At 37.6% G+C, this 23,766-nt stretch overlaps 5 protein-coding genes across 6 annotated transcripts; 3 read left to right on the top strand and 2 right to left on the bottom strand.

Moving 5' to 3' along the window:
• Positions 1-68: 68 nt before the first annotated feature.
• Positions 69-1,067, bottom strand: LOC140762948 (vacuolar protein sorting-associated protein 28 homolog 1-like). The gene has a single exon (XM_073100936.1). The coding sequence runs from the start codon at positions 837-839 to the stop codon at positions 195-197; it is 645 nt and encodes a 214-aa protein (XP_072957037.1). The 5' UTR covers positions 840-1,067; the 3' UTR covers positions 69-194.
• A 170-nt stretch (positions 1,068-1,237) lies between these two features.
• Positions 1,238-4,068, top strand: LOC140763046 (uncharacterized). The gene is made up of 4 exons (XM_073101077.1): positions 1,238-1,374; positions 2,159-2,380; positions 3,436-3,543; positions 3,650-4,068. The coding sequence occupies exons 2-3, from the start codon at positions 2,180-2,182 to the stop codon at positions 3,490-3,492; spliced, it is 258 nt and encodes an 85-aa protein (XP_072957178.1). The 5' UTR covers positions 1,238-1,374; positions 2,159-2,179; the 3' UTR covers positions 3,493-3,543; positions 3,650-4,068.
• A 653-nt stretch (positions 4,069-4,721) lies between these two features.
• On the top strand, positions 4,722-7,509 carry LOC140763045 (uncharacterized). The gene is made up of 4 exons (XM_073101076.1): positions 4,722-4,910; positions 6,008-6,075; positions 6,714-6,806; positions 7,239-7,509. The coding sequence occupies exons 1-4, from the start codon at positions 4,808-4,810 to the stop codon at positions 7,260-7,262; spliced, it is 288 nt and encodes a 95-aa protein (XP_072957177.1). The 5' UTR covers positions 4,722-4,807; the 3' UTR covers positions 7,263-7,509.
• A 677-nt stretch (positions 7,510-8,186) lies between these two features.
• LOC140763044 (uncharacterized) lies at positions 8,187-11,724 on the bottom strand. The gene is made up of 5 exons (XM_073101075.1): positions 11,529-11,724; positions 10,312-10,603; positions 10,092-10,214; positions 9,496-9,786; positions 8,187-8,705 (listed from the first exon to the last, which is right to left on the bottom strand). Exons 2-5 carry the CDS (start codon positions 10,585-10,587, stop codon positions 8,502-8,504), a joined length of 894 nt encoding a protein of 297 aa, XP_072957176.1. The 5' UTR covers positions 10,588-10,603; positions 11,529-11,724; the 3' UTR covers positions 8,187-8,501.
• Positions 11,725-15,400: 3,676 nt separating this feature from the next.
• Positions 15,401-23,766, top strand: LOC140763828 (protein ULTRAPETALA 1-like). Of its 2 annotated transcripts, none has more exons than XM_073102193.1 (4): positions 15,401-15,568; positions 16,155-16,409; positions 18,344-18,665; positions 23,226-23,766. In XM_073102193.1, the coding sequence occupies exons 2-4, from the start codon at positions 16,202-16,204 to the stop codon at positions 23,398-23,400; spliced, it is 705 nt and encodes a 234-aa protein (XP_072958294.1). In that variant the 5' UTR covers positions 15,401-15,568; positions 16,155-16,201; the 3' UTR covers positions 23,401-23,766. The 2 variants fall into 2 exon arrangements, with proteins under 2 accessions (XP_072958294.1, XP_072958293.1); XM_073102192.1 differs by lacking the exon at positions 15,401-15,568 and adding an exon at positions 15,617-15,937 and having other exon boundaries at positions 16,042-16,409; positions 23,226-23,765.

Genomic DNA, 23,766 nt, shown 5'->3' with positions numbered 1-23,766 from the left:
AATCATTATTAAATGGCTACTATTTACAAAATGAGGCGCATAATACATAAGATCAGCAAACTTAATCATAGAGTCAAATCCAATCATAGTATAGAAGCAGGTCCTTTTTTTTACACAACACAAAAGAAACGAAAACAGCAGATTCAGATATAGGAAAAAAAAAACACATAGGGAGAAAGAAGAAATGACCGAGATCACGATCCAGCATTGGGCAGAGCAGCCATGAACGAATTGTAGGACGAATCGAGATCAAAGTGGAGTTGCCTCGCCTGCTGCTCCGTGAGCTCGTCTGCCGCCCCCATCTTTGCCAGCCTGGTGAGCCACTCCCTGACCTTCACCTTCCCCTCAAAATCCGGCGGTAAAATCCCTCCAAGCTTGGCGAACGACGCAGAGAGATCGGAAAGCAGGGGGTGTACCTGATCGACAGCGAGCATGTTGAGCTTGACGGCGTCCATGGCGGTGATGAAGTGCTGCACGCACTGTGCGATGGCGGCTGCGGATGTTGCAGCTGCGGCACCGGCTGAGGCGGAGGAGGCAGCGCGGTGCTCGACGGTGGCAGGGACGCCGGAGACAAGGAGGCGGTTGAGGGCGGCGGGGCACTCCATCTTGTAGGCGTCGGCGAAGCGCTCGACGGAGGGGACGACGTCACGGAGGGAGGAAGACAGGGTCTTGAACTGGGTGATGAGCTTTAAGCACTCCGTTTCGTACTCCGACGAGGAGACGAGATCGCGGACGTATGCCTTCTCGAGCTTCTCCGTCGTCTTGATGATTGCATAGAGGTCCGCGAGGCTGTCGAGCATCTCGTGCTCGCGCTTGTCGTGCCATAGCTTCACCTCCATAATCGCAACCGAGATCTGGAAATCAAGGTCAAGCTCGGGTAAAAGGTCAGGGATAGGGCTTGTGGAGGCGTTTCGTTGGATCGGTGAGATCGAGGAAAGAGGGATTGGGTATTAGGGCTTGGCGGAGGAGACGATGAACGAGGGACGAAGGTCGAGGGCCGAAGGCGAGGGGAAATTGGTGCGCGTGATGACGGACCCAAATTTGCTCCTCTTCGGTCAAATTGTAAACATCTTGAGAGTTTGTACATTGTGGTGTTAAATACGCAACTAAGCAATAGGATAGAAAAGGCCAAGGCTGAAGGCTTCACGTTTGTTTAGGCCCACTCAAATCTAATTGTAAAAACTATCTACATTCAATTGAATTAGGAAAGTTAAGAGGACTCACTATGGGCTGATGAGTTTGTACCTCAACTCTAAAAGCAGGGCCAGGGCCTGGAGCGGCCCATCATCGCATACTCCTATTTAAAATGGGAGATGAGATTTTTCTGGAGACAGTCGGAGATAGGGATCGCCGCCGTGAGAAGGCGTCCGCCGCGTAAGTCTCGTTTCCCTGCTCTCACCACCCACACTGTCGTTACCTTTGATTTCTCCCTAACCAGCTTAATTTAGGGTTTAGAAATCCAAAAGGAGATGAGCTTCTTGCTTACATCTTCCTTCTTGGAAGTGATCTCTTTGACTGCTCTGCTTAACGGGTTAATACAACGAAATTGGTGATAGAAGTTTTACTTCTTGAGATTTAGTTGATGAGCGCCATAAGTGCATAAAAAGAAATCTTTGAATCGAGCTTTCCTGGAAGATGTTGATCACTTCTTGTTTTTGCTGAATCCGACAATTGGAGTTTCTTCTTTTATTTTTGATGAATTATAATTGGGGAGAACTTGTGATTCCATCCACTATTTTAACCGTTAATAAGTATACGTTTTTTGTTTCCTCTCAGATCCTCCTGGAGTTTTTCTTTGATTTCTCAAGAGGTATCCATTTAGTTGTGTGATTGATTGTTTCACATAAACTCATCTGACCAGCTGTTTTACAGAATTTGTTTCTTAAATATAGCATCCCATTAATTTTCACCGTCCAAACAAACATCCGTATTTTTTTTTTAATTTTGCAGTCCTTTTGACATGAGAAATTGGTACCTTAGAGTTTATACAAGAACACTAGTTTTCTATCGGACATTTTCATATTTATTCATGATGGAATTTTAAATTCCTTTAAAGGTTGGATATAAATTTTTAGCAGTATAATAGTCATTACAGTTCTTCTGCTTGATTGCTGTTCGGTATTTTAAAGGATAGTTTTCCATCTTCTGATTTTTGCAGGTTTTCTCAACTAGGCTTCTTATGGATCACGTCGAGGGCCATGATGGCCCTAATCCGACTCAGGATGAAATAACCAGCAAATGTATTCGGATGCAACAGGACGACAAAAAGGCTGCCGTTCATGCTGAAATTGCTAGGGTCAACCAGCTCCCTTCCAATAGTAGCTATGCAGTACATCGCATGCGGGTACTACACAAGCTTCTTCATCTAATGTCTATCCAAGTAAGAAGGAAATACTTAACCTTTCCAACTCATCATGTCATATTATCTATAGATGGAGTTTTTATTGTGCTTGCATCCATCCACAATGTATAAAAAGAAGAATTAAACCTTTAGTTATAATGCAGGCAAAAGATTTCTTCCAACCAGATCAGCTTCTCTATCCTTGTTTATCAACGTTTATGTTGCATGTAGTTCTCTCTCTCATTTCTAGTTTTCTACTTCACAGTATTTCTAGTTGCTCTAGTAGAAATTAAATCAGCTTATTCCTTGCACAACAGCAAGCCTTTGGTTTGAACCAATTTATGGGAGATATCATTTAGTAAAGTTTATTGTCCTCGGGTTTTGAGCAAGTTCTTCTGGATTACTACCTCTAGTATTGCTGATTCATGCTATGGTGAAGTCTAACTAGTTTGTTGATATGTGTATCCGGCTTCTCCTTATGATAAGAAGACTGAGACTGATCAATTTTGTCTCTTCTTTTTGGATGAATATTGCTTGGATGGTTGGCATACAATTAATATGATGGTTTCATCTCTTAAGTGATTGTGCTTCATTTGGCTTTCCCCCAACTGTACCTCTAAGATGAAGCCAGTCCGCGCAGTTACTGTCTCTCTCCATCTAGTACAAGACTCTTGTCTCTAGATGAATAAAGGAGTTGCACAACCATTAAAACTAAGAAGGTAGATAGCTCAGCTGGGCTTATAGCTTTCTCGTTTGAGCCTTTCTCTTCTGTCATTTGTTTTGGCCAGTGATCTTTACTAGGTTTAGAAGATTGATGTCAGGCTAATAATTGTCCATAGATATGCTCTGGTTCTATGTGAGCCTTTTAGCTTTGATCTGTGAATTAGCTGACTAACAATTGTCAGAGAATGCTTTGAGAGATGATGATGGCGACTACTGTTTTAGTGTATCTTTTCCATGCACTTAATCGTTTACTGCTAAAAAATGAAAATTGCTTGGTAATCTACAGATCAAGATTTTGTGAATTGATGCCTTTTTACTGCTCCCATTTTCCTCTCATGTTCCCCCTCCACTCCTTTGTTTTCTATCTGCAGATGAGTGCCTCTCAAGAAGAGGAGTTGGAACTCCTTTTTGCAAGCCTTTCTCTGTGAAGGTGATCAGCAAGTTTGCTAACTTGGTTCAAATAATTACCGTTCTGCTAGGTACTTCTATTATTCTTTTATACAAACCTTTTCTAGTTGTGCATTGGCATTAAGATACATCAGCAAATAACCTCTCTATTCTGAAGCATAAGCCATTTATCTGCAGGTGTGGTAATAGTGTGTGCTCTTCCCCTGTATCTACAATGTGCTTCTACAGTGTAAATTGTGTGGCACTACTCGGAGTTATGTTAATGGTGTACTTTAGACTGCTCATTTATCTATTCAACCACCTCCGACCACGATCATGAAGTGAAGAGTGTAGGCTCGTCTTGCTATCGATCTCCTTTGGAAAAGAACAGAGAAAATTGTTAGCTGAATTTCCAAAGCCACTCCTATATATATATATATATATATATATATATATATATATATATATATATATATCTCGAGAGTAATGGTGGTCACTCATCCTTGTGCTATTCTCACCAAAGTAGTATGCTTAATTGCTGAATTTGTTCGGTTCTTATGTTCCTTATATATGTACATAACGTTGGCCATGAGATGTGAAGCATTACATTTAATCTACTGTTTCACCGTACATAATGCCGATTACTACTTCCTCAACGAAGCATCGAGCATGCAAGCCTTCTTCTTAGGAAAAAGGTTCCGATGATTTTTAAAGAAGGGAAAATTATGATGGATGGTTTGTGTAAATAAAATCTAATAAATGGTTTGGTCCTACCAATTAAGATGGAGGTCATTAGTTTAATTCTTAACTTCTTTTTGTCTGGCTTGTGAGCGATAAATAAAAAAAATCTAAGATATATTATATTTCATCGCTCTATAATTAGATTAAAATCACTTTGTCTACATTAATTTTAGTTGTGTCATTTAATCTCTTGCAAGTTAAATTAAAGTATAGTTGTTATTTTTTTTCTAATATATTTGATAAAATTAGAAGTCAAATATAAAGATCTTAAATAAAAATTTAAAACGCATTTAAACTAATATTGATCGGTTAAAAGAAACACTTAATGTTTCACTTAAGTCCACACCAGGATGCGGAAAATGATAATTTCTCCAAAAGTATAATAAAGTGAAACCAAACAACTCTTTTGTCTGGCAATTGCTGTGTAGAATCTCTCTCAATTAGTCAATTTTAGAGGTGGTGAAACGCATAAAAGGTCATATTTATAAGTGTCTTCTACGAATATAAGTTGATGTAAGGGGTCAAAAGCAAAATTGGCTTCGGTCGCTAATACATTTTCTCCTCCACCCCCTCTCCCAACTTAACCCTCGCAATACTAGTCGTGAACCATCTGCAATGGCAGCAGCTAGGGCGGCGCTTGCTTCTTCCCTTTCGCGTCTCTCTTCTTCCACTCCTCCGGCGAAGCTGATCCCTCGGCGCGGCCTCGCTGGCGGTGGAGGTCAATCTCTCTTCCCGTCTCCTTTTATCTCTTCTGTGGTCCAATTTCGATCTGATCTCATTCCTCCAGTCGTGTTACGGATTATACCAGAAACCAAATCCAAACCTTGAGGATCTTGGATTGATTTTATGTTTCGACTGATGCATGTTGCTGTTCGTGATATTTGGTAGGCGGTTCATTTTGATTCAGTTTTTAGGGTACGCAGAGTACTGCTACTGCCCTGGAAAAAAAATTATACAAATCGATTAGGCTATTATGTAACATCTGAAATGTTTCTAAACCCAAGCAAGCCCCGTATGTATTCGCTGTCTCTCAAGCGTTATTCATCATTTATTTTTCTCTCCTGCTAGGAAATTGTTTATAAGTAATTCTGTTGATATGGTCCATATGGAATTGTTTTTATACATGATTTCAAACATAACTAATGTGCTAATTGGCTTAGTTGGTCTGAGATCGAGGATAAGTATTTGTCTTTGTGGAATTGTGCAGTGAAGTTTGACTTCATCTAGTTCACTGTCAGCGATTAGAATGTGTTGAACTTGGCTGTGGCCTTGAAAGGCAAGCAAGTTTGAAATGTGGCAGGCACTATATTTTTGGTTCTAAGTTAATTGTGCAACATCATATGTCTACTTTCTCAAGTCTTTTGAATAGAAGAAGCTACAGAGCTACTGCATCTGCGGGGTTGACATAAATCTTGTAGTATCAATATAACTCTCCTCTCTCTGGTATTCTACATTAGTTAATTGAAATGACGTAGAGTTATAGCACAAGAAGAGTGACTTGAAAGTTATATATATATATAAATTGCGATATTAGTGAATATGTTTCACCTTAAGTCATATCTGTAGCTGTTGCATGATTTCTTGTAGTCACTGACTATGGAATAATCAGTGTATATTGTCAGCAGTTTGTGTAATTTGTTTGATTGTGACTGAGAAACTATTTTGTTCTGAGGCTTATCTGCCAAATCTTTGAAGCCATTTCAGCTCTTATTAGATGTTGTAATTTTACGTAATAGTTAAATTCTTACTATTTCAAGTTCATTTACTATTTCCTTTTCTCACAAGCCACTTATTATTTCCTTTTCTCATATGCAGATCATGGACCACCAAGAGTGAATCTCTGGGAAGATCCGTTGAGCCCATCTAAATGGAAAGAAGAGCATGTAAGTCATAGGCTCGTAACTTGGAACATTCTAGAGACTAGGAGTTGTTTTATGATATATTGCATATTAAACCTAATAAGCTTATCCTAACTTTCTTCTAAAAGAATATCCAAAATTGTTCTGTGATGAAGATAAAGATGGTTGAACTATCATTTTGAATTTTTGACATCCTGTTGTAAGTCCCATACATATCTTGTCCGAACTCAGTGTTCATCATTCTACTGTTTGTATACATCTACAAACATATTTGATCAACTGTTGACCTTCAGGGATGCAAGACTCTGATCTGGTTTGGTTTACGTTAAAGTAGACATATTGGGGTGGATAAGAAATAAGAATTTAGAAGTCTTATTTTATTTTCATGCATATGTGTTGGAGTTTTTGGTCTTTTTAAGCCTTATTTTGCATGGGATAACTTCTTATACTTCTATTCATGAGGGCTATATCTGTAGGAGTCCTTTGATGCTGTTATGCTTTCCTATTCTTTTTTTCGCTCTTCTAGTTGAGATCTTCTCAGACTCTGTATAGGCAGGAACCTCGTGCAGTGGGACTCCCTTTTTCTTCTATATTAGATCTTAGTGCACGGTTTGTAGATATGTTTCAAATGCTTATCTAATAACCATGCCAACTTTTTGCAGTTTGTACTGGCCAGCTTGAGTGGTTGGGGTTTGGTAATTTATGGAGGATACAAACTTTTTGGTGGAAAGAAAGAAAAGAAGGATGAGGATGAGGTACTTGTTTTTTCTTGAAGTTATGGAACTGTTTACCCTATTTTTTGGTATGTGTTGCTACAAGATCAAAATGAATTTATTAGTAATGTAAGATACAACATTTTTCTCTTTCTGCAAAGTAATGCTATTACATGTGCGAGATTCTAGTGAGGATCTTCAGAAAATTCAAGCATGCTGATTATGTAACTCTACACTAATGCCAAATCTTTGGATGTGCAAAAGCTATTTCGAAAGAAATTGAAGCTCTAGTGAAAACATTGTACCGATTATTTCTTGAAAAAGCTTCTTGTTAATTGAACATAACTAAATTGCAAACTTGGTTATTTTTTTGCTTCTTGTGACAGAAAATTCCCGACATTTACTAGCTATTAGTGAGAACTCCATTATTAAGCATATCAAAATTATGGGTTTCTGTTTTCTTAATTGTTACAGGTAGTTGCAGCTCCAGCACATTAAGGTGGTACAGCTGCAAAATGCGTTGCTCTATTTGTGAATGTCTAAGAATAATGAAAAAAGGGGAAATCAATGTGTTCCATCAAGTTCTTAGTGGTCCATCAAGAATTATGAACTTATGATGCTTTGATACTCTCTTTGTAAGGCAAATGACTTTTTGATGTGTTCGAATTCTTTTCTGCTTTATCAAGTGGTTTCAGACTGTGCAACTTGCTATCTGATGATAATGCGCTTTGAGTGTCTTGCTTTACTTGCCTAGTTAAATAGTAAGAGCTTGGGAGTTTGGCAAGATTTTCTTCTTTTTGTTTGTTCTTAATATTCATGGAAAACAGACAAGGAATCGGATGCAGCACCCACATGGTTCAGCCAATTGTATGATTAATTTGTGTAATTTGCTTCATATTTTGTCATTATGAAGACGTAAACAAAACCTGAGGCACGAGCTTGGAGTATTTAGCCGCAATTCTTATTTTAGTAGTTTAAGCTTCTGTGTTCATATTTTGACTCTATAAACCCCTCCTCCGCTTCCCCCACCGGGGGGGACTTCAATTTGTTTTGAAGGACGAAGCCCTTACTTTAGCCCAGAAAGGTCTTCTATTGACAGCATATTTCCGTAGGCATATTGATGATAGATTGTTCAAAGCCTCTTCCATAGAAAAACGTCATTTTTTAAATCAGATTCTTTCTGAATGGACAAATATTAATAGCTACCTTGTACCTCAACACTTGAAATGATGAGGGTTGACCGACTTTGGTCGATGGTAACCGTTCTGTAAACTTTGTTTGCATTACACAAAGTCCCTGAGGAACGACAGGGTACACTGATCAACCTGTAAATGTCTTCAATAAAGTTACTTCATATTTAAAGCATTAATAGGTAATAGTTGCTTGTAAAGTCGATTGTGTAATGGCATCCTTCAGAAAGGATCAAGGAATTCTATGCTTCAGCATCAGATACCAAAAACTGCGTTCAGGTTTACAGCACAGATTGAAAATTCCCAAGTTTCTAGCTTCTCTCGTAATAACAACTAGGCAACTTAACTTGTCAATTCTGAGTCCAACAAGGTAGTGCAATGCAACTGATATGAGGACTAGCATCTCGATCTAAGTACTTATTTTGCTTCAATATCTCTGAACATATAGATACCATGTGGCGTATTACAGTATAACACCCTCTCTGGACATATAGATACCAAATTTGCCATATAACAGTATAACACGGACCTGCCCTCTAAGGTTGCTTCACTCGTTCTTCTTCTCAAATTTTGTCCTGTCAGCTCCACTGTATGGGGCAAAATGATATGCATATTGCTGGATGATAGAGAAGATGACCATTTCAACAATCACCAAAACATTTTGAATGGCTTCCTCAATTTGCTCAACATCCAACCAAAAATGATGTGATTTGATTACTCCTGCAGAGGCCAAGACATCAAGTGCAATTCCCTGCAAGCAAAAGAACTCCAACCTTCAATTTCTTTTCTTCATAAAGGGCATGAATAACAATCTCTAGAAGTGCTGGATGATATGATAAATGAATTAGGAGGTAGGAGAAGACTCACACATTTCAAAAATCTTTTAGATTCATTTAAGGAGAAGATCTGGACCAATTATTCAATGTTGGTATTAAAGCTTAGATGTTTCAACCTATGTCGTCCCCCCTATTAAATTGCTGTTACTATCTAAATTAGTGACAGCAATGAAAGTTAAAACAAGTCTCTTCAGGTCCAAGCGTGGGTTTTACAGACCTGATTGTGTGCTAATTTGAAACGTTTGTGCAGTAGCACCAGTCTCATGTTTAAATATTTATGTGTGACTTCTGAAAAATGAGACCAATGTTTGCCCCTTTTTTTTTGGACAAAAGGCACCACTGCCCTATTTCATCCAATGCTCGCCTTGATCTAATATCAACTTGCTAATGAACTGTAAATGTTGACAACGATAATTAAAAGAAATAAGTGGCCAGGAGACAAAATGGGTTCTATACAAACTGAGTAGGTTTTTAAATTGTTTCCAAAGTATGGTGCTCCCTTGCACGAGAATATTGGATATCTTTAATCATCAATATTCTACTTAAAGATGATAAAGCATTTATCAGAAGTCATGATGTGCTGACTGGCACTTAGCAAGTTCACCACTACATGAAATAACCTTCCAGTGTACATGACAGAAAATAGTGAAAGTTTGTCACGTTTCCTATCTACCCAGAAGTTCAGAACTGAAGAGATAAACTTACCTGCCAAAAGCAAAAGAAGACAATTCCTTTGATGCACAAGAACTTTGCCATAGGCTTGTGAGGTGCCAGCTCCTTTGCAAAAACATGATAGAAGATAACCAACGCATACAATGCCATGGAAACTGAAATGTTCAATATGATTGTGAATGTCCAGCTGACCCAACTAGGATAAAGCCCAAGAAGTTGAAGTACTATCATTAGAACAGAGCAGACTGGCCGAACTACAACAAATTGCCATGTCCAGTACTTGAGAAGCTTCAGTGTGTGATGCTCTAGTCGGACAGTACGGGGCTGCATTTAAGAGAGATATCAAATATTTGTAAAGGACATATAAAGAACAAGAAGAAATTGTCTCTAACATGAAGATGTTGAGTAGCTTTTGTAGTGAGAATTGGCAACATTCTTGGTAAATCATGATTTTCATAATGCTCAATAATTGGAGGCCAGCCATTAGAAGACAAACTTCTTAGTCAATAACATCTAATCATAGAAGAACTATGTAGGATAGAAATAATCATACTGCTATCAAAAGTTGAAGAAACGTACAAACAACAAAAACTACAGTACCATACCAAGTCATGAGACTGGAAACATACCAAGAAAAGAGACATAGGGAAAGAGTGATGAATCTCCCTTCCTTTGATTTCATCAGGCACTATGTTCTTACTCATAGAGATATTTAAGTAGCTATACATCAATGCCATGAACTTAGCAATCACCTGAATACCACAAAAACAAGAGCTGATGAAATCTCGCAGAGACCTTCAGAAATAATATGCATAAGATAAATGCTTTTGTTGAAAATTAGGAGCTCACCAATGCCTCATAGCATTCTTTAACAGAATCCAGGAATGTGAAGAAGACTTTGCTGCCCTGAATATCTAGAAGACCGACAAAGGAATCAATTGCATATAAAGGGGCCATTAGTATGATTATTATTATAGCCTTCTGTTCCTTCGGATTTTTCCAGTAGAAAAGATGTTGTGTTAGCAACTGAACAGTAAAATGCATTGACAACATCACACAGCATGCAGCCCCCAATAGAGTGAGAGTTGCTCGGTCCATCGTCCATATATCCATCTGCGGAAACATGGCTGCAGAGGGCAATCTGGAGATACATATTCACTCTTATCAGAAGATAAAAATTTGATAGTAGCCGTAATACTGTTAAAATAGGTAAAGCATCCACATGGACAACTCTACTCAAAGAGAGATAAGCACAAAAGCACTGGAAAAGTGTTTGTTTTGTTCATTTAGAGTGCCTTGCGGAATTCATAATTGAATTAATATATGAAAAGGGCTAAGTAAAACCTATATAGTAAATAGGTCGACAGCTTAATGAAAATACTGTCACTTTTATTCGAGTCCCATGATTGAAGGATAATAAAAAATCTCGGCAACTAAGAAACAACATATGCAAGAAAAGTTTAGGTGGATGATGTGTGGTTAACAGAAAATAAAATAAAACAAGGGATAATTTAACTACACCAAGCACAAGCTAGAAGTAGCACTGATAATTAATTAATTATGTTGACATTCGATTGAGATAAGCCCAATGAAGACCCGCAAATTTCACCAGTATGGAGAACCGAATTCATTCAAGTTTAAGTTCCCTTGGCAGAGTAAAGATGCCCAAAACTGACATGAAGTAGTAAGCAAATTTATGATAGCACTCGATTTGACCCCCCGAACACACACACAAAATTTTTAAAAAGAAAATAAAGAATTCTTAATCTAAACTACGTCAGAGAAAAGCACATAAATCATGATTAACAACTTCATCTTTCACAATTTAGCATACGCTCCGTTAATACTCCACGAGTAACTATCTATCGCAATCGTAATTGCATCTTATTGAACTGGAAATCCAACTTATGGAGTCCGGGCAAAACCTCAGCAAAAAAAAAAAAGAAAGAAAGAAAATCCTCGAAATCGAAGATGATGTGTGATCGAAGCGTGATTCCTTGACGAGAAAGAAGAAAGATGGATGTAGATGGATCTGACGGCGATCAAAGATTCAACGAGGCACTTACAGTAGATTGAGGGAACCGAGGGAGACAGAGAGATCTCGATCTGAGTCGTCCTGCTGCGGAGAAAGAGAGGCCTCGGAAATCGGGGAGTAGGGGTCTGCCGTCCGCGGGGTAGTAATTAACACGGACTGAGGAGTGACGCCCGCAACCTACCTCGGGTCATTCCTTCGTTTCTTTCCTTTGATTTTGTTGCATAATGTTTACCTCATCCTAAAATCCTTTTACTTTATATATATATTTACATATCTCTCTTTCTTACTTTAAGTACGTTTTGCATAAAATCATCTCTATAATATTAAAATAATTAAAATACTCTTATAATATTTATTAGAAAATAAATGTACATTTTAATATAATATAATATAATATAATTATGAAAACAATTATAATACTTAGTTAAATTTAATAGAAAAACTAGTGGTCTCAATTTAATTATAAATTTCTAGACTTATTTAAAAAAAATTAATTTTAGATATAAATAAAAGGGGATAAAATATATAGTTAACACTTATATTTAATTAAAAATAGAGAAAATTAGAAGAAATAAAAAGAGAGTAAAGAATAGAAGATAAGGAACGAAGCAGAAGAACGAAAAAGAAATCATAAAAAATCCACCGGAGAGGAGAGCCTCCGTAGGTTCTATTTGGATAACATGTTTTTATTTTCTTCTTTAAATAAAAGCACTTGAAAAATACATTACATTTATTATTCGTCAACTGAACTCGGAACACTGCGACGATTCCTATATCGGCACCGACTTTATGAGCATTCTAATAAATATGCCTTTACTGTTAACAGTTCAAGATGTGCTCATTGTCACGTGAACAATATTTTTCTGAAACTTATAAAGATGCTTTACGCATCAATAATCAGGGTAATATGTGGTGAAACTTCACGTTCTTCACAAATCACCATCTTTAAATCACTCCTATTACCAATGTAAACCATCTTATATTTTATAACCTCAGATAAAGGAGCATTGGAAGGCCTGTGAATCCAATCGATGGCTCCTATACCAATACAAAGAAAGAGCTATGTTATTTCTGCAGGGGATCTCATAAAGTGTTAAGAGATTCCAAAGGTTTGCACAATTATAAAGATATTCTGCATGTGATCCTAAGGAAGTAGTACTTTTGGAAATACTAAGAGCTCCATCTTCTTTTCCGAGAGCTATAAATTACATGGTGTCCCCACAAATAAAGAACAGGGAAAGCGCACACACACACACACACACACACACTCTCTCTCTCTCTCTCTGTCTCTGTCTCTCTCACTCTCTCACTCTCACTCTCACTCTCACTCTGTGTGTGTGTGTGTGTGTGTGTGTGTGTGTGCTACTCGTAGATAGGGATCAGATGCTCATCCATTTCCTCATCTGGAGCTCCATCTACTAGTCCTAGGGGACCATTCTACTCCGATCGATTAATAAAAAGTTTTCGTCATGTACTTTTTGATCACTTAAAACAGTACCTATGAACGAGCTATTCTTTTCACCTAGTGAAGCTTTCATAAACAAAAAAAAAAGGAACTAGAGCCATTCATTCTCTTGGGGCAAATTAAGCTTGTATCACAAACTCTAGAGATCTAGCTAAGCTTTTGAACTGCTAGCTCTTTGTTTTATTTATAATCATGAGGCAAAGGCTTGGCAATCATGTGTCCGTTCTATAATATAAACATTCTAACTCCTCACCCCAACTCCCAAGGGAGAGCATATTTGGGTATCCTAAAAGCCTACATCCTAACCCCCCCGGAGAACTCACATTATATTGTAAATATAAGCACTAGTAGGCCAATAATGCAACTTGGCATGTGGTATGCATTATAACTAAACAAGTTTATGGTGACTCTTGATGCATGCTAAGCGTCCAAATGCATGGTACTCTTTGCTTCCAGTCCTCCTTTTATCTGGATGGTGATATAACTTTCTTCTTGACCTTCCCCAGCACAAGCAGTGTCCTCTGTCTGTTAAAGTTGTCATGTAGTTAGCCATGAATTAGTAGTCTTCATGAATTACAGCACGACTACTTTCCATTCCTCTGTTGACAGACACCTTTTGTTTTGATGCCCAATTGATTGAAGACCTTTGCGAGAATACTCCTTAATTGCATTGCTCTTCAATCTTTGAAGGCTAACGTTACTGCTGATCGAAATTGGGAAGCGCAATTTAGATACAGATTTCGGTTTTCCACATGGTTTCCCATGTTTAGTGTTTATCTGTCACTGAGCCAAAAGTATTCTAATTTATACGGGGAATTTTGCCAATCCAAAGACAGGTCAACCAAAGTTAAGAGCATCTCTTCTTTTTAAGGCACTCCGATCTCCGAGCGACTTCACTGAATTTCTTTTTATTTATTTAAAGATTGAATGAATTCATGCATGCCCCCAAATATATGCCGATCACTTCACACAACCAGATCTCAGTTCTCTGTGACACTGCATTACGGCGATCATCAACTTTGCGGACAGAGGCAGCAAAGGTGAAATTAACGTATTCTTTGCTAACGTTTGATCAGCTTAGGATATAATGTGGTCCAGAGTTTGGAGGACTTCTACTACCACCATCATGCAAACTGTGCGCCGCTACTAACATATATATATATATATATTGCACAGAGTTTTTGATCAATCTACCATCCGTTATAAAAGAATTTACTCATTTTGCTATAATTGATATTGTAGTTGTTGATGATTTATGTAATAATATATTTTAAAAGATAGTCGCTTTTTTCCGGCCTAAAGGAATGGAATTAGCAATTTAAGAAACAACTTTATAAATCACTTTATGTGCAGGTACAAAGAAATTTACGTGACTATACTTAGTTGATGATTGATAAAACTGAAACTCACAATCAGATGGAGAATATATAACTAAAACTTTAGATGAACTAGATCACTAAAAGAGATGAAGTCGATTGTGAATTAAGATGCATTAATAGTTATCTTAGCTTTCGAAAGCGTGAGGAGACAGGGTAAGAAAAGGTCCAGTGGTCTCATGAGAAGGAATCATATAATGGGACATCCGGAGATATGACAGAGACATGAGACTGATAAGTGATACCATGATTCTTACTTAGAGATGAGAGAAAGCTGGTGACGAGTAAGTAGTGTAAGAAGGACCCAGGACTGGAGTAACTCGAACCGCACAAAGATGAAAAGTACAAGAATAGGTGGACAATAAAAGGTTCATGTCTCATTAGTGCTACTGTTTTGTTTCTATTTTTATTTTTCACCCCCATTCAATTCTGTGTTGCATTTTTCTACCAAAAACGCAAATCTTAACAACAATCTGAGATTAGAAAAAAAGAAAAGAAAAAAAAAAGAAAAACGTGAGTTTGCTTTAGAATGGAAGTTTACCACTAGAGAGAAAGCTAGATTTGTTTTGTTTGTATCCTGATTCCTGAAACGAGGAGGAAACCGAGAGGTATCTTAAATGCTCATTATTTGCAGTATAGTATTGGTTGGTCACTTATTTGATTGGACTACAGCATATTGGCTGAGTTTGCAGTGCTCTACTGCTAGATGCAAAACAAACATCATATATATATATATATGATATAGTTCATATTTGATTGAAGTAAAAAATTAAGCATTGAGTGTGATGATCCATGGAAGAGAGAAAAAAAGAAGAAGGGGGAATTGGAGGTCGGTGAAGTTTTGTTTTTGAGCAAGAGGATGGAGGCAAACCCCTTTCCTGGTGGCCCAAAATCCAAGTATGATTTTTGTATGGAGAAAGACATGAAAACATAGGGAAGGGGGTCCCTTTATAGTGTGAAATGGTAAAAAAGAAAAAGAGAAAGAAAAGAAAAGATACAAGCTTTATATAACCTCGTCTTCTCCCCCACATGAGTGATAAGAGTTTTGATTTCTTTCTCCCTTCCCCCACCACTTGCTTTTCTCCGGTTCTCTCTCCCTACCCAACAAACTTAAGTGAATGCAATGAAATATATTTCTCATGTCATGTCATGCACGAAGGCAGGCGCTTATGTATACAGCATCTCGAGGCTTGCTGAGTAGGCCCTTGTTGGGATTCCCAAAATAGCCAGGTCTCTCTCTCTCTCTCTCTCTCTCTCTCTCTCTCTCTCTCTCTCTCTCTCTCTCTCCCCCCCATCTCTATCGCCAGTAGAAACCATTTGCTGCGGGATTTGGTTTGTTGTGTATGTGAGAGGGATAGAGAGAGAAGAGTTTGAAAGGGAGGGGGGAGCGCAGAATGGGAAGCGTCGATAATCTTTGAAAAGTTTAGTTCTATCCCTTTCTCCGCCGGTTTTTAGGCGAGAGGCGTATGCGGTAGAGATTCCTTTCTTGGTACTTTGTGGCGTGGGTTTCCTACCTTCCTGCCGTATCCCGGTAGATCTCGGGTTCTTCAAGGACGCGCTTTGGAGGCGGCACCGTGCGTTTCCCTTTGTTTCTTCGACGTGGGTTCCTCAAAGATCTCTTCTTTGATCGCTTTTACGGAGAGTTTTTAGGAACTCTTCTTTGGTTGTTCTTTTAGGTTTGACGTTCAGATCTTCTGACGCAGGTTTCGTCATTTTGGGTTGTTTCTAAGCTTCTAATGGCCATTTGAAGAGAACCCAATTCGTCTTTCGTCTCCTTATCACGGTTTCTTCACTAAAAGGGCTACCTTTTTTTCAGAAGATTTCTTTCTCTCTATATCTTCTTGAGTCGTCTCTGGAGAGAACATGGCTAGTGATATGGGAGAAGACGTGTGCCTTCTGTTCAGTGATGAAGAGTTGAGCGAGATGAGTGGATTGAAGAAAGGTGGGGACTTTGTCGAGGTGACATGTGGTTGCACGAGCCATCGCTACGGGGATGCTGTGGGGAGGCTTAGGGTATTCGCTTCCGGCGATCTGGAGGTCAGCTGTGAGTGCACGCCCGGCTGTAACGAAGGTGAGTCTGATCGTCTCATGTGATGGTGCCTTGATCCATTGTAGATGTTTCATTTTTGTGTGCTCTACTTTGTTGATGTTGGTTTTCTTTTGGCAAGGATTCATGTCGATGCACATATGGTGTTTGATTCTTGATCATGCTTGCTCTATCTTTTATAAGCTCACCTACATATGCATCGGTTGATATATTTCATATTTTATCCATGCAAGGTGTTTTCTTCTTGTTTCTCCAGACTTGCATGTATTGCCGATCTTTTTAGTTAAAATGTGACTTCTTCGGTGTATGTGCCTATGCAAGTTGTTAATGGAGAATATCTGGTGATGTATGATCTTCTATGTCCTGTACTTGCCTGTCACTACAGTTTGGTTCTGGAAATTTGCTTCTGTATGTCCTTGAAAGTCGCTTGTCACGATGGTCATGCTCCATGGTTTGAAATATTTCTTTCTATTATAAGAATGGCTGTTTCTTATGCAACTTCAACTTACACTGTTCATGGAGTTATCCTCTGAATGTTATTCTCTGTGTTTCAATGATGTTAGTTTACCTAAGGCTGCAGTTTTTAGTTCTTTAGCTTCAGGTCATGGCTATCAATGGATATACCCCTGTGATAATAGGCAAACACCTTTTTCTCTTAGTGCCACCCATCTAGGCTTTCTTTTAGAACATCTTTCTTCGAGAAAATTCAATTATCTCTGCTCGTCCTGTGTTCTTCTCATGTAGACCGAATAATAGCATATGAGGAAAAGCATAATCGGAAGAAACAGGTTCTTTGGTAATCATGAGTTGTGACTATCAGAAGTCAGTTGCTTGTTGATAACAAAAGGAGAGAAAAGAATAGAATCTCTGACATTAGTTTCTGTAACAAAATTTGATTGTTGTGTACAGGAGGTCTTGAATTTGGAGGATAGAATCTCAAGTGGGTTGAGGCAGTTTCTGTGCTTTCAATTTTCATCTTCCTATTCTGTATATATGAGTAATTTAATCTTCTTCTGGTACTTTTCTTGATTAAAATGTCTAGGAAGAGAAAAATATATCTAATTAGGCAGTGGATGGGTGTTGTTTAGAAAATTGTGTATCATGATGGAGAGAAGCTAATTCATTAGTTCTGCCTGGATTGTGTTCCTGTCACTTCAGATTATAATCTGGAAGAGCTCTGCATAATGAATCAGCCTGTTCATGCATCTTATGATTAAATCATTTCTACCTTAAAGTGTTGTCGAATACTTTGATTGGGGCATGAACATGAATTGGCAGCATTTATTACAATTGTCCATTGTAAAGTTTCCTAGAAGTTGCTCAGTGGGATGCTCTTATGCAATTTGAATGATAGACCAAATAATGAGGAAGACGATATTGGATTGAAAGAACGTGCAAAATTCTTTTTGGACAAGTGGAATGCAGCATATCCTGGAAAGGGATAAGTGAACTGTGAAGAATAATTCTTAGTTCCTTGACATTTACGAGATTGCATCATAAAGAAAACAAATTTCTCAAGAATGCTCAACAATATTAAATGATGTAGTTGGCTTTATTCTAATTTTTTTTATTTGATACCCAAGTTCACCATACTGAAGGTACAATTGAGCCACAAAGAGGACTCATTTCTTGCTCACAATGTTCCAGAGTAACATTATCTGCTCAAGCTAGCTGTAGAGTGATCTATGCTTATAAGTCTGCATTAGACATAAGCAAATCTACTTCTTAAACTATAAAACATACAATGTAATCTTTGGGACTTGGTTGTCTCTAATCGCATACTTTTATATGCTGTCTTAGCTCACAATCGAAATTATATGATTGCACATCTCCATAATGCATTTATAATATCTGAGAATAATATCATGAATTATATCTGGTGCTTGATGGTACTTACATTTCTTAGCTGTTGCAATTTTAACTCCTAGCTGTAACTGACTATGTTACCGAATCATCAGATAAATTGACCCCAGCTGCTTTTGAGAAACATTCTGGACGGGAAACTGCAAGGAAATGGAAGAACAATGTATGGGTTATCATTCAAGGAGAAAAAGTTCCACTGGCAAAGACAGTGTTGCTTAGATACTATAACCAGTCACTGAAAGCTAATGGCTCACATAAAGGTCCTAATGGACGACCATGTCATCGCGATGAGTTCATCCGTTGTAGAAGATGTAACAAAGAGCGTAGGTTTCGCCTCCGGACCAAAGAAGAGTGCCGCATATATCATGATGCTGTTGCAAATCTCAATTGGAAATGCTCAGAGTTGACATTTGACAAGTAAGAATTCTTATGTGGATTGCCACTTTGCCAGATTCTCTTCTTAATCTCATACTATTGCACATAGTCAATTGAATATTTACATGAGTATATTTTTTCTTTGAAAGAATTAGCTGAATTACCTCATGGTGAGAATTTGGCTATTACTTGTGCATCAACTGTGCTAGCATGTAGAAATTATGATTAATAGTTTTTCTGTGCTGGTTGTACGTGTTCATTGGTATGTTGAATTCATATTCAACAAGATTGTGAATGTTGATGGTTCCAATGTGCAGTTGAAGAAGTTTATTTAGATTATGTGCACATATGCCTAAAATTATATCTATATACTGAATGTGCTTTCAGAGCTATTCTATCCTGTGTTGACTTAATTCTCTCTCATTGTTTTGTCACTTGAGACTGAAAGATTGAAAACCTGTTGCTTCTTGCTTTTTTATAATCGCCTTCGGTTCTTGATGCTTTAGTATTTATGCTGGCATGCCTGTAGAAATATTTTCTCCATGTATCTACTTCAAGATATATTTTACATCTTCTTGACGAACCCACCAATTTGTAATGCTCAACAGCATTATGGTTCTAGACTCTTCTATTGTAGAAGTATATTTTTCCACTTTATGCCTGTTGGATGACCAATAGATTGCATTATCGGCCGATACCAAGATGGATCGATCGATATGGGATCCCGACCAGAGATGTTGCATGACGGACCTTCTCCCTCTTTCTTTCTTTCTCTCTCAAACCATCCACAACAAATTTGGCCTTGGTCTACGTCCGGCGAGACAAGGATCCAACCTTGGTCAACGTCCGATGATCTCTGATGAATATTTGGCTACCACGAGCTCGAGTATGTTTTTTTTCTTTCTATTCTCTGCATTTTTTCCTTTTCTCTTCTTTTATCAAACTCGTCCCCTCCCCCTCTCTCTCTAGCCTCTCCTCTCTTTTTCTTCCGTCCTCTTCGTCCTCTCTATCTTTGTTACTGCAGCAATATTTTTTGCTAGCGAGAGAGAGAGAGGAACTGTTTTTAGAAAGGAGGGAAGAGGTTAGAGAGAGAGAGAGTGATTGAGAGAAAGAAAGAAAATGATGGAGGGAGACTTGGCAGAAAGGAGAGTGGGAGATAGAATTATTTTATTTGTGTGAGAAAGAGAGTGGGAGAGATGGAGAGAGTAGTACTTTTTTAATTTTATATTATATATGAAGTTATTTACATTTATCTATTATCTATTATTAATTTCTAAAATTTGGAATTTTTGTTGTATTTTAAAATAATTTTTAGGATTTTTTGTAATTAAAAAATAGTCTCTGAAATTCGGTACTAGCGGCCAAAACAATCTATACAAACGAGACAGCTGATATGTATCGTTTTTTTAGGCAGCCGTTCGTAATCTTAGTTCTGATATTTTAAATCTCGATTAACGTTCTCAGACATGCTTCTGCCAAAGCGAGTAGAACTGGTTCTAATATATTATCTGCTTTCTCTCAGTTACAAGAGGCTGATCACTTTTTTAGCAACTAGTGTCTAACTATTCCAAGTTTACTGACTAGAATTAACTGTTGATTTGCCATCATAAACAACCAAATAACATGATATCTCTTGACAATCAGATAGTTAATGTTTGATTTGCTATTCCTCAGCATTAGAGGCCAAGAGAGACAGAGCTTTTATAATAGTCAAATTCTGCTTTGAGAAGTAATCAGCTCGGTATGCGTTTTATGCAGACAAATTTATGTAGACCAGGTGGTGTATCCCAAAATAATCTAGCTGTCATTGTCAAATCAGATCTGAATTGAATAAGTATTAGGGCTGATTTGATATCCCAAAATAATCCATGGCAACTGTAATACCGATTATATTAATGTAATCCCCCACACCAACCTGAGAGTCACTTTACACTTTGGGTAAAGTTGGAGAAGAAATAATTTATTTTGAATCAATGCCATACTGGCTGAATAACAGAATCAATAATTTTGTTTGATAGTATATGTTCATTTTGAAATGCATCCAGATGCCTTATTTTGTAGTTCCATATCAAAGGTGTATTTGGCCATGTCACGTAGTTAAGTCAAGCTAGGATTCTAGGACCTTACTGGCCCAAGATTGACAATGTGTCTGCAACTTTTAGTCCATATTTTCCTTGTTTATATTACTTCTAAGGTGTCTTGACAGCACAAGTTTCTTACGAACTCATAAAAAAAGTGTCTTGGACATTGTTAGACTCGACCATCCATAGTGACACTGTGTTTTATACTGATTTCTAAATTGTTTTAGTTGATAGTTACTTTTCATACTCGACCATCCATAGTCCTTCTGATTCAAGTTGTTTGGAATACCCAATAGAAGCAAGCTAATGCATCAAAGCATAAGAAATATCATATTTAGAATTCCATATTGTGTTTAGCTTGATTTACATTATTGTTATATGTTTTGTTTTCTGTTCAAGTCTTGCAAAACCTTATAAAAGTGAAATTTTTGTTGTAAAAATAGGTTGGAGAAACAGAAAAGTGATTTGTTTCCCAAGAGTTTCCACATAGTGGTCTTAGTTTTTTCGTCTGCCATTCTTTGTCAAGAAAGATAATCTCTTTAGCATTTAGCTACCAGCTATCTGTCGTAGTCATCTGCAGGAAAGAAAGAAAAGGAAAGAATGATTTGATTGTGCATTTATCTTTGGCTTTTCAGTAAAAGGCAGGCAATTGTATTACCTCATAAAAGAGCACAACAATACCCTAGATATCCCAACAGATACCCAATATATCCCTATACAACTGATCCAGTAAAGCAGGAGGGGCTGCATTTGCTCAAAGAGAAGAAAAGGCCTGGTTTTTTCCCCAGGGAGGCCCTCTTGGTAGGCGGTAGAGGTCATTGAAAGATTCCACTGTCTGTGCAAGGTTCTTTAAAATTAGTTGGGTAGTAGTTGTTTGTCGCCTTTGAAACATATAATCATTATGGCTTTTCCACAATGTTGATACACTTAATCATGGCAATTGCCTCACAATTTTTTGCTATTCCCTCCTTTTTCCAGTCCCAATTGAACCACGTTGGGCGGTACTTGAAAGTAAGATTATGTTGTCATTCCACTAGGTCCCAGAACTCCTTTGCCTTAGGGCACTACATCAGAAGATGCTCACATGTTTCATCCTCATCATTACAAACAGGGTGTAAGGCAGAGGAGGACAGGGAAGGGTTATGAAGCCTAACATTGGTTGGAAGTTGACCCACGAAACATTCCATATTTCTATGAAGAAGTTCTGCTAAGTAGTTTTCCCTATCCCTAGCTGTTTGAATAAAGTTTCTCCCTGCAAGTTGGGAAATCATTAATCAAGAAGAACCTTGGTCCACTTTAATAGTGATGTTCTTTAAACCTAGCACTCTTGACTTGCCTGAATGTGTTATTAGCTAAATATTAGGTAATCTGGAATTCTGCTGCATTTTCAAGCTCTATTAAGCTTTGAACCCCTATATTGTGTTTTTGTTTATAAACTAATTTCTTAACTGACATCTGTCTTCCCAATGTGTGCTTTCTACCTATTAGGTATATCTTTAACCAAATCAGCTAGAGATTAGTACTGTATTCTAACTTATTGGCTGAATTGATACATGAATCATCCTCAAAGGGTTTCAACTTTCAACCAAGCATTTGTCAGTTTATCCGGAAATGGCCATTAAAGCTTGTATTGCAAGTAAGAGGGTGATTGTTGAAGCTGTGAATAAGTTTTGTGGTTTTGCCTATTGTTAGTTTGTTTCTGAAAGGAGATTGAATGATTAGAATTAGGCACCTAGGAAGTGACTACTGGGAAAGCATCATATACAGAATTTTGTTCAACTGTTTCATGGGTATTAGAACTGGTATTCTATCACAATGATATGATTAAACTAAACTTTCCTTAGGGAAATCATGTTCTTTCATCTCAAATGGATCTTAGGCTCCCTGTGATTATGTTCATATAAATGTATGTCTGTTAGATTGAAATGATAGGTCTATCCTAATGTGCGCTTGAGCTGATCTGTTTTCTTGTACTTCTTAGATCTATGTTTCTTGTGCCGGAAAACATTTATAGATGTATTCTAACCTTTATCTTTTCTTTCTAGAAAAAATGGTATTGTAACTATTTGTTCACTTCACTCATTTAAAAGTAAATGCTTAGGTGACAACTAGTATATGATTTTATGTTCTGTTAGATATAAATGGATACTTTTGATTCATCCAGCCAGATAGGGATATGTCAGTTTTTTTAGCAATCAGATAGGGATATGTTTGTGTTCTGCACAAAGCTGGTTGACATTGTTAGTTATATTTGTATGTAGGTATAGAAGTGAACATTGAAATGCAACTTAAAATAATCTAACATTAGTAACTGTTCCATCATTTAATATAAAAGTTCCTTCCCTATATACATGTGTTAGTTCCTCCACCATTTCTCCTGTCTTGCATTCTCATTTTCTTGCTGTCAGGTACCTAGCTGCACACTGGGATTCAAATGTGATATAATTCCTTCTTTTCATCTTTCTCCAATTTTGTTGTGTTTTCCTAAGTGTTCTAAGAGTTACACCTTAATTCATACCAGAGTCACCTGCGAAGATGAAGAGGAGAGAGCAAGTCGCAAGGTTTTAAGAGGGTGTTGGCGATCACCATCCTGTAAAGGTTGCACCACTTGTGTCTGCTTTGGATGTGAGATTTGTCGCTTCTCAGATTGCAGCTGCCAGACTTGTGTTGATTTCACTCAAAATGCGAAAGGGTAGTCTATTCGGATTGTTCTCCTTCAATGGATTTGATCCCATTCTTCAGAGTTGAGACTTTTGAGGCATTATTAGACAAAGGTTCTTCGACATTTGTCATTATCAATTTCAAACTAAAGGTTCTTCAGTTGACTAGGTTCATATTTCAATTGTATGCCGCAGCTATTATTAAGCAGTTGATATTTCTTGAAGATTGGCTTTGTTTATTTCCTAACGAAGCCAGTCGAATTTTGCTTAAAAGAAAATTATTGCTGATAAAGTTATAGCGAAACATTTGTTTGAATGGGTAATTCCTTTGAAAAATGTGGATATCCAGTCTCTTGCTGCATGCCTTTTTCGCCTCTTCTATTTGTAAATTCAGCCTATCTA

The sequence above is a fragment of the Typha angustifolia genome, chromosome 7, assembly GCF_048772165.1.
Source record: "Typha angustifolia cultivar Huaian chromosome 7, ASM4877216v1, whole genome shotgun sequence".
Taxonomy (NCBI): domain Eukaryota; kingdom Viridiplantae; phylum Streptophyta; class Magnoliopsida; order Poales; family Typhaceae; genus Typha; species Typha angustifolia.
This window is presented reverse-complemented; position numbering and strand designations above follow the sequence as displayed.